Consider the following 9,773-nt stretch of genomic DNA (forward strand, 5'->3'; position numbering starts at 1 on the left):
CCTTCGCGTCCACCCATAACCCCACCACTGCCAACCCCACCACTAACCCACGTCCCTCAGCACCACCTCTGCCCGTCTGTTAAATCCCTCCAGGGATGGCGACTCCACCACCTCCCTGGGCAGCCCATTCCAACGCGTGACAACCGTTTCAGTGAAGAACTTTTTCCTAACATCCACCCTAAACCTCACCTGGTGCAACTTGAGGCCATTTCCTCTTGCCCTATCACTTGTTACTTGGGAGAAGAGACCCACACCCACCTTGCTACAACTTCCTTCCAGGTAGTTGTAGAGAGCGATGAGGTCTCCCCTCAGCCTCCTTTTCTCCAGATTAAACACCCCAGTTCCCTCAGCTGCTCCTCGTAAGACTTGTTCTCCAGACCCTTGACCAGCTTTGTTGCCCTTCTCTGGACATGCTCCAGCACCTCAATGTCTTTCTTGTAGTGAGGGGCCCAAAACTGAACACAGTATTCGAGGTATGGCCTCACCAGTGCTGAGTACAGGGAGAATATCCTTATCATTTATGGAGCTGCTTATGATAGAAACTATCATAATGCATAATGTTAAATTATGCATTTAATATGCGGTTTAATTAAATCCCCTTGCAGGTCTTTAAAAGTAAACTTAAAATACTTTTATTTGGGGAGAAAATGTTCATTGTTTTCTGCCTTTTTGCCCTTATGCAGCTAGAGCAGCGGAAGAAATTGCAATGTGTCTACTACAAACTCTCCATAGTAGATTTTTCAGGAAAGACTGAGTCTTAGCCCTGAGCTTTGTAAAGATCTCGGAGAACATATATAAAATTGATAGAGTTGGTGGAGTTTTCTGTCTTTTTTAATATTAAATAGGATTTACTAATGATTTTATGTTCAGGCTTTAAAGATCAGATCATAAATGACTCTGTAACAGCTAATAAACTAAACTTTTAAGCTCTTGTAGCTAGTTTACTAAATATGAAAATGAATGTTCTGAAATGTGGATCATCAAGCAAGAAGATGATGGTATACAATATAGGAAGTGTTGTTATAGTTAACGAAATTTCGAAGATGTGAAAAGTTTCAATCATTCTGTAGCAAGATAATTTTGACTTTAAGTAACTAAATAAATTGTGCTTGTTTCTGTCACATGGGGCCGGCGGCCTGTAGGGCCCCGAGGTCGGGCCTCTGGGTTCCTCTGAGCGGCTTCTCCGGGGCCTGGGAAGGGGGAAGAAGGTAGCGGAGCGCTTTCCCAAGCAGGGCGAACCGGTCGGCTTCGGGTCAGGGGTGTGCTGAGGAGATCTCTGAGCATCTCTGGGTGGGAGGGTTGGTTGTACGGCTTCGGAGCTGTGCGCTGGGCAGCCTCAGCTGGTGCTGGGCTGGACTGAAGAGACTGAGCATTCTCTTACTTGAGGAAAAAAAACAAACCTTTGTACTGTCAATAACCTCTTCCCACTGAATTTCAGGCCATGCGAAAGATGCTCTCAGTCTTGCCCAGATGCAAGAGCAGACCTTGCAGCTGGAACAGCAAACAAAACTTAAGGTATGTCGGAACTGGTCGTTTGTTGTACGGCCCGCCTGCTGCAGGCAACTGCTGGGGTTTGGGAGGTGCGTAAGTCAAAGTCTCGTTTTCTGGCAATCTGCGGAGGATGCTGAGTTTTTCTTGTTGCTATTCAGCTTCAGCAGATCATAGTTATTTGCCTTTCTTTTAAAAAAAAAAAAAGTAATTGCAGATGGTGAAGTGCAGCTGATTTTGCCTATTCTGAGACATATTTTATGGCTTTGTTTGCAACTAGAGTGTCCAGAGTGGTTTTATAACTCCCTAGAATATTATCATCATTTTTAAGGCATGACAGGGGTTTTCTGCAGGGAACTGTGAAGTATTTGGGTGGAGTACAGACTCTGTTCATTTTATAAAGGAATTTATGGATTGTTTGAATGTTGGTTTGTTTTTGTGGGGTTTAAAAAAAAATTTACTCCTAAAATGACTAATTATGAGATTTCTTAAAATTGTAGTTTAGCTTTCTTGTGTCATTGGCCAACTTTGCAGAGTACCACTCTGATTATAGATGGATCTCTTAGAATATAATGGTCACTAGTGTGTCACTATAGGATGATGCATTGAGCTCATTTGTGATGATTATCTCCCTATCTTAACAGGAGTATGAAGCTGCTATAGAACAACTGAAGAATGAGCAGATACGGGTACAAGCAGAAGAGAGACGAAAAACACTCAGTGAAGAAACGAAACAGCATCAAGCAGTAAGGGAATAAGGGGGAAGCCAAGTGGTGGGAAACCTTGCTTGTGTTTTTCATGGAAAAGGCCACAATGTGTTAATTGCCCTTTTTGGGGGGCAGGGGGAAGGGGAACCAGGGCAGCCATAGATTTGGGGCACTTCACAGACTGAGCCCATCTTCTGCCCTGTCTTTGTAATGTTGAGCTTGATTTGTAGTTACATGCAGCTTTGTCGTCTTGAACTTTTTATACCAAATTCTTGAGCATCCAAAGGGACTGTTAGTAGCAGTTACTAATGTTGTGTGCTCTTTGAAATTTTCCTGAAGGAACTTTCAGGGAAGTGCTATTGAACGTGCTGAGATACGCTTGTTTGTGTCTAACAGCTGATGACATTAAAAGGCTGAAGATTACTGGCTTATCAAGTATACGTGTTAGCCTAGACAATGAAATGTCTCTTAAGTTATTTGGATTTCAGTCTTAAGTAGCCTGCAACTCGATTTCTTCCATGTTTGATATTTTAGACAGGAAAAAAAATACCTTAAGAGGAGAAGGGATGCAAATCTGAGAGTTACCGCAGGCTGTATTGTGAGCAAAGTTGGCGCTTTCTGGTATGTTTTAGCATGAGTTACAGAAGTGGCAGTGGAACTGAAGTTGGGGAGATGTAAGCTAGTTTTTCTGCTAATAGCTCACGTATGGTGACTTTTAATTTGACAGCACAGGAAGTTAGGGGATTGATTAGTTCGAATTGATTGTGTAGCTTTGGAAGGTAGCTAAAACTGCTTATTTGGCACAGGTCGCCTCGTTATCCCATCAAAGTTTGGACTTTGAACGGGGCTGGCTCAGGAAGCAGGCTTCACAGTCATCTGCCCTGTTCATGAGTTAGCTCTTGACTTCTTGCAGTTCACGGGGCATCGTTTGAAGTCAAAGCAAACTTGATCATGATTTACTTCTGAAGTGCCATGCTTTACAGGTGCTGAGATAACGTGCAAGCGGTTCTGCCTTCTGCATGTTTGGAATAGAGAATAATGTCATCCCTTGCACAGAGTCCTCCTTGCTGATGGATATGGGCCCGCAGGCCACTTTCAGTTGAGTGTAGATGATGTGGGTTTATTTCCCAGTTGCAGTGGAAAATCAAAGAGAAATTAATCTGACAGGCAGCATATCTTGGCAGTTCTATGGCTTGCAATCACCAGTCCAGGTAATGTGTTTTAGAATGTGAAAAACATGCTTTTCCCGGTAAAGCAAGTCTCCTTTACTGGGCCAAAGAGCACTTGTTCTTTGTTTTTATATTGGTGATTCTTTAAAATGAAGTCAGACTATATAGATTTCTCAGTATGGAGGGGGTTTTTGGTGCTGGCTGAGGATATTTTGCCCCAAACTTTGCCCTGTTCATTTTCATACCTGGGATTATTTTTTGGTTTGTGTGGATTTTTTTGTTTTGTTTTGTTTTTTCTCCACCCTGCCTGTTCCAAACCTCATTGCCCTCGGGACTAGGGTCTCTCTTGAATGTCTAATCTTTATATTCTAAATATTCTTTTTTGAAGCGAGCCCAATACCAGGACAAATTGGCAAGGCAGCGCTATGATGAACAGATGCGACAGCAGGTATGATAGCTTCCTCCTCTAACCCAGCTGGGAACCTCATCATAGCTTTCCTAAGTCAAAGTGGTGATGTGGAACTGTGCCCTGTCCTGCTGGCCAGGTGACTGATGCTAGGTGCAGTTGCCTTCATCTGGACTGTTTGCTCAGCATCAACAGCGCTGGCCAGGCAAATCGAAGGTCAGGAATTAGGACAAAGCGTTAGGAGCGTGGGATTAAGAGTGTGAGTCTGGGAGATGGGGAGAGGAAGAATGCGCTTCAACCTAAGCGCTGGCTTCTTGAAAAGATTTGTAGTACTTCGGTTTGCACAAATATCTACTTGACCAAGTTCTTACAACTTTAATGCATCTTCTGCTGTCCCTCTGCCTGCAGCAACTGGCTAATGAAGAGAATCTGAGGAAGCAGGAAGAATCAGTACAGAAGCAGGAAGCCATGAGGCGTGGTAAGCTAGGAATTTTTCTTTAACTGGTAACAGAGTGGGTGGGCAGACGAGTTCTCTGTACTGATTTCTGACTCCTTGTCCATATATTGGTTGATGCTCCATTAGAGTCATGTGTTAATGTCACATTGGCAAGTAATGGGTAAATCCCAGTAGCACTACCAGTTGCTTCCAAGATTAGTTTTAGAAGTGGCTGCACTCCTAAAGGTCTGTGGTACTCAGATTTCCCAATGAACTATCAGCATCTCCTGATACAGCAGCTGAAATTCTGATTTTATACTGGGACAATCTAGAACCAGTTTTAAGGAGGGAAGAGAAACAAAATAGCTCCTGGGAGTTACGATTGAATCTGTGTTACCTAGTTGCCGTTCACTATTTCCTGTAGAAAATAAAAGCTAAGTAACGGTGTTTTAGATTGAAACTTGCTTTGTTTCTTTTCGTTGTTGTGGAATTGCCAGAATCACTGAGTTTGCAGAACTCCAGTGGGATGCCACTAGGGCACAAGTCTTAGAAACGTAAGGCAATTTGTGTATGCCACAGAGGGGTCGGAAGGTTGGTTTGTTCCCTATGCAGATGTGGACCGCAGCGTTGTCTGCTCCTTGCTGCCATCTAGTGTACTCTGTGTTGGTCGGTATCTTTGAGGGACGTATTGGACTGACGAAATAACGAAGCTCAGTGGTGAAACCCTGTGGGATAGGGTGATTTTACTCTTGTAGTATCTGCCTACTCATTGGCACCAAGCTATGTATGTCAAATTAGCCTGTCCAGGTATCAAGATGGGTATCGCGTATGAAGTAGCTGGGTGGTCCAGTCAGGATTTCTTGCAGCGACACTGAAGATAGAGGGTGCTGGCTATGGAGTCCTCATCTCATCTCCTGGGTTGTTCTTAGGTTTCTTATTCATTCTCCATTCATATCAATCTTAATGTGTCTGTCGCAATTCTGTGCGTCTGAAGTAACAGGGCTTCCAAAATCCTGTTGGGGACAGCATTTTACAGGTGACTCAGTTTTGCTGCTCTTCCTTACAAGCAGTGTATGTTACCCTGTGTATAGTTACTTGCCCGGGGCTGTCCTGCATTGTCTGTAGCGTGTCACCCTGCCTCTCAGAAATGATGTCGATGAGCAGCAGCAGTGCCTAGCACTGTTGTTTTTCCCTCTGCTGCTTTATTGCTTATCGTCTAGCTCGTCTCTGACTAAAATTTGCCCTGAGCAATTTTTCTGCTAATGAACTTCCAGAACTGAGGGATGATTATTGTCTTGCAGTGTGCCATCTGGACAAGGCCACCTATTTGGTGTGTGATCCCTCTGAGCACAAAGGGAAAATTCCTTGGCTGTCTTCTGTAATATTGTACTGGTTGGCTGCGTTTTCGGGGAAGGTGGGAGGGAATTAAGATCTTGAAGTCTGCTGCTATGGGACCGTGCACAGCTGTTGCGAAGCCAGGATGAAGCAATGCATCTCTTTCACCTGCCTGCTACCTGGGATTAAGCCAGCCCAAAAGATTTTTGTCCTTTTTTTTTTTTGTTTGTTTTAAGCTACTGTCGAGCGAGAGATGGAGCTGCGGCATAAGAATGAAATGCTGCGTGTCGAGGCAGAAGCAAGAGCCCGTGCCAAGGCTGAGCGGGAGAACGCAGACATCATTCGGGAGCAGATCCGCTTAAAAGCTGCTGAACATCGCCAAACAGTGCTAGAGTCCCTCAAGTACGTGCGGGCCAGGAGAAGGGCATGAGTTGCCTTGGTGCTTTTGCAGATTTCTCCCATTGTGTAGGAAACCTTGCTGTTCATTCCTCTAAGCTCTGAGGGATATCAAAAGTTAGTTTGTACCCTCTTGTACTCTAAACAATAGGAATTGTATTAAAGAGAACCCTCTATTTTGCCTTGTCTTGCTACGTTGTCATCTGACTGTGAACCAAAGAGACTATTTAGAGTTGTGAATTTTATACAGTTTAGCAGATTATTTCAAGGCTTATTTGCTAGGACTGAGACTCATTTACTCTGAAAGCTCTCAGAGTTCTTTCAGTTTCTGAACATATGCCATGAAGGTATAAAGCAGTCTGTCTCCAAAGGGATTGGCATTTGGATTTGTAGTTTGTCAATTTGGGTGCATTGAGATTTTGAATAAAAAAAGCTTTAGAATTAAATACCTTTTATTACAGTTCAGCACCAATAATGTATTAAAGAAAGAAATTGATATTATGTTAATGCCAAAAGCTTTTCTGGATTTAATCCCAGATCAGGGGTAGACATCAGACTGTAAATGTATTTGCCATGCTTGTTCATATTTCAGTTCCCAGGTGAGCCCTCAATTAGCTTTGGTTCTGAAGAAGATCATTATAAAGTTGTCTTGTGAAGTGTTTCAATTCAGTCTTTGAAATCCCTTTCTCTTCTCCTGCTTGCCTTGCTGTTTGCTTACCATAGGACAGCTGGGATGCTTTTTGGGGAAGGATTCCGTGCCTTTGTAACAGACTGGGATAAAGTTACGGCCACGGTAAGATTGTGACATGTATCAATAACTTCCAGGAAAGTCTGTCTGTGAACATGTATTAAACTAACTTCTTGCTCTGATATGTTTATAAACTGTAAACCATGGCGGGAATTTGCTGCTCATATAGTGCTCTCTGCAGTGCTCATCTAAGGAGATACTGTGCTTCAAATTTTTATTCAAATCATTTATCGTCTTCTCTGTATAGGTAATGTGTTTCTCATTGATCACATAAAAGTTCTGGCTTTGATTGATCAGCAGCATATAATTGTCTTGTCTTTGGAGGCACCATCACCTTTCCAAACATGTTGCCTGAAAGTTTGCCAGATGTTACAAGTAATAGATGCAGATTCTGAGAAAAAAGTAGATGTTTTTCACAGATTAGGTTTTTTTCCCACAGATTGTTCTTGAATTTGCTGTCTCTTGTGTATATAGGGGAGTAGGGGGTTTATAGCCAGTTGGAGATAACTCCAGATTTTTTGCTTTGAGATCTTGAATGCAGTTTTGTTTGACTAGGCTCTGAGCTGACTAGTTTTCCTTCTTTTTTAATGATTGATGTTCATTGTACTTCCATGATGCATGAACATCTATAAATGTTTATAGGTAAACAGAGCATTATGAAATGTTTAGTGCTGCTGTTACAGGACTTCTTTGCCAGTGGTGGGTTTTGGGAACAGAGATCTAATCCCTGTTTTCCCCCACCTGCAATGTCTCTTGTACGTTTGCACTTAAACTACAAACTGGAAATGTCTTTTTAGATATGTTAGGGAAAGTATGTTGGAGATGTGTAATAGCTGATCTGATGGGCACAAAAGGGCTTTGTTCCCTTTAAACGAGTGGTCTCAAAAAAAAAAAAAGTATCTGAGAACACTCCCCTGGAAAACAGTAAGAGATGCATCATGAAAGTTTAGTTTATTTTGGTTTTAAATTACAATATTAAAGTACATGATTTTCAGGCCACGGAGAATTTCTTCAGTGTTCCCTTTTTGCATACGTTCTGTCTCTGAGCTGCAATTTCTTCCCACCGAGTTAGCTGCCAAGAACTTGCCTGCTGCTCTCATCCCAGGCGGAGAGCAGGCTGTCAGCGATCAGGGAGTCTGAGGGTACCATTTGCATCTATAAAGGAGCACTCCTAGTCTCTGGAACTTCAAGACTTTGCAGGACATGATCTAAAACACGCTTTGCTGCTTATCTCACAACTTTATATCTAATTTTGATGTAGCCTAGAGACCACTTAGAGAACTGGTATGTATGCTAAATAAGTTGATTAAAAGCTGGACCGACATCTTTTCACAGGAGAAAAGAGCATGGCAGTGGCTTCTTACGGGCATAAAGTTGTTTCTCAGTGTACTACTTACAACAAAACTTTACAGTGAAAATATATTTTTAGTAGCATGGCTTGTTAAAATGGAGGTTTTGCTTTAAGTAAGTCACCACCATCTGCTCCACCCTCTGGTTTTATCCACACAGGCTAATACAAAAGACACTTTGGTTGAGTGCACTGGGCAGAACAAGACATGCTTTTAGGGGATCCTTTTGTAATCCGTAGGCTGTACCTGGAATGCCTGCAGGATTCAGAGCCTTTTGCAAATTAGTGCTTGGTGCTTTTAGCTGCATATTCTTTTGACCCAGATACTGGTTTCCTGCATTATGGTCATTTTTGCTTCTGACAAGCTCTTGTCGTGTGAATTTGGGACATTTAGCTTAAAAAAAAAGAAGTATATTTTTGGAAAGGAGATAACACAGCTGGAACTTGTATTTTCTGTTGCTTTGAAAAATGACTATAAGGTAAGAATTAGCCAGTTATTTTAGGGTTCCTCTAAATTAGCCCTGGATTTTCAGCTTTTCCTGCCTGCTGTAAGGTCTGCCCTCTCCCTACCTCTTCCCATCCACGCAACCCCAAAGGTTCTGCTCAAAGTTTTTTTTGGTTTCTTGTTTTTTTTTTTAATGGAACTAGCTTTGCTTATCAGTCAGAGATTCATTCCTTTGCTAGATGCTTAATGATAAACAGATAGGCACTGTAATCAGCCTGATTTGTGGAGTTCGCTTAGTAATTGGGTTCTTCTGTGAATGTGAGTCAAGTAATTTTCCTCTTTTCATACATAGCCGTCGCTCTTAAAGCTGTATCTCTCTGTATCTTGTAACACGAGAGTCAGTGAAGTCCGAAAGTCTGAAATACTTCTCCCTGCCTGCATGGATCTGATGTATCAACCTGTAACTTTGCTTAGTACTGGATGTTGCTAAAGCAGTTGGTGTAAGAGTGCACGAGATCACCTGCCGTGGCACCTTGTTTTTAGGGGGAGGCTGCTGAAAAGGCAGAGTCTCTCTTGTGTTCTGAAGTCCCTGTAAACTCAGATGAATCCCGTGTGGCAGTCATCTTATTCTTTGCATCTTAGAACTTGCAGTTCTGAACCCTTCATGTTACCGTCCAAAGCAAAGGTGATGTCACACGTTTAAGCAGAGAGAAACTGAACAGATGGTGTCTCATGGTTTATTGAACAATGCCATCCTTGTTGTCCTTGAGGCTTTTGACCTTGTTCTGTGCTTGTAGTAGAAGTCTGCTTGCTTTAAAAGCGATTGCTGCAGCTTGCTCTTTTGTCTATCTGGGCTTGCTCTGATATGAATTAGTGGCATCTAGCTGTAAGCTGAACACAACTGATTACTTGCACTCAGAACTGCCTGGAACAGTTGGCCTCTTCCCAAACACCTCTCAGTTTAAAAGTAATGCCCCTTGTTCCCTTCTGTTTTCAGGTGAATAGGACTTTTGGTAAACTGACTTGTTTGCATATGGGCAAACAGATGGAACTGGAGGCTTATGTTTGCAATATCAGTAAAGTTTTATAAAAGTTATCAATGCTATCAGTCTCTGAGAATTAAGGAAACAATCCTATACGTGCTGAAGATTTCTGTAAAGCCTTGTTTTCAATTCTTGTCCTGAAGTGTTATTCTTGGCAACCTCCTGGAGTGTCTTTAGGATTGTCAGCACAGCTCCTTGTCTATTCTGACAGCTAGCTACGGTGGAAAAAGCTGCCTGCAGGGCTCTTGGTTT

The 9,773-nt window shown here is 42.5% G+C and overlaps 1 protein-coding gene across 2 annotated transcripts in view; it reads left to right on the plus strand.

Moving 5' to 3' along the window:
* Positions 1 to 1,444: 1,444 nt before the first annotated feature.
* The window catches only part of ATAD3A (ATPase family, AAA domain containing 3A), a 28,560-nt gene continuing 20,231 nt past the window's right edge, over positions 1,445 to 9,773 (plus strand). Inside the window, exons 1-6 of one of the 2 annotated variants that reach the window (XM_009889596.1) lie at positions 1,445 to 1,515; positions 2,133 to 2,234; positions 3,753 to 3,812; positions 4,179 to 4,248; positions 5,778 to 5,943; positions 6,661 to 6,730. In XM_009889596.1, coding sequence (XP_009887898.1) covers positions 1,471 to 1,515; positions 2,133 to 2,234; positions 3,753 to 3,812; positions 4,179 to 4,248; positions 5,778 to 5,943; positions 6,661 to 6,730 — 513 coding nt within the window. In that variant the 5' untranslated portion in view covers positions 1,445 to 1,470. The remainder of the gene's footprint in view (positions 1,516 to 2,132; positions 2,235 to 3,752; positions 3,813 to 4,178; positions 4,249 to 5,777; positions 5,944 to 6,660; positions 6,731 to 9,773) is intronic. The other variant, XM_009889597.1, reaches the window with a different exon arrangement.

Source organism: Charadrius vociferus, unplaced genomic scaffold (genome assembly GCF_000708025.1).
Source record: "Charadrius vociferus isolate BGI_N301 unplaced genomic scaffold, ASM70802v2 scaffold477, whole genome shotgun sequence".
NCBI classification, from domain to species: domain Eukaryota; kingdom Metazoa; phylum Chordata; class Aves; order Charadriiformes; family Charadriidae; genus Charadrius; species Charadrius vociferus.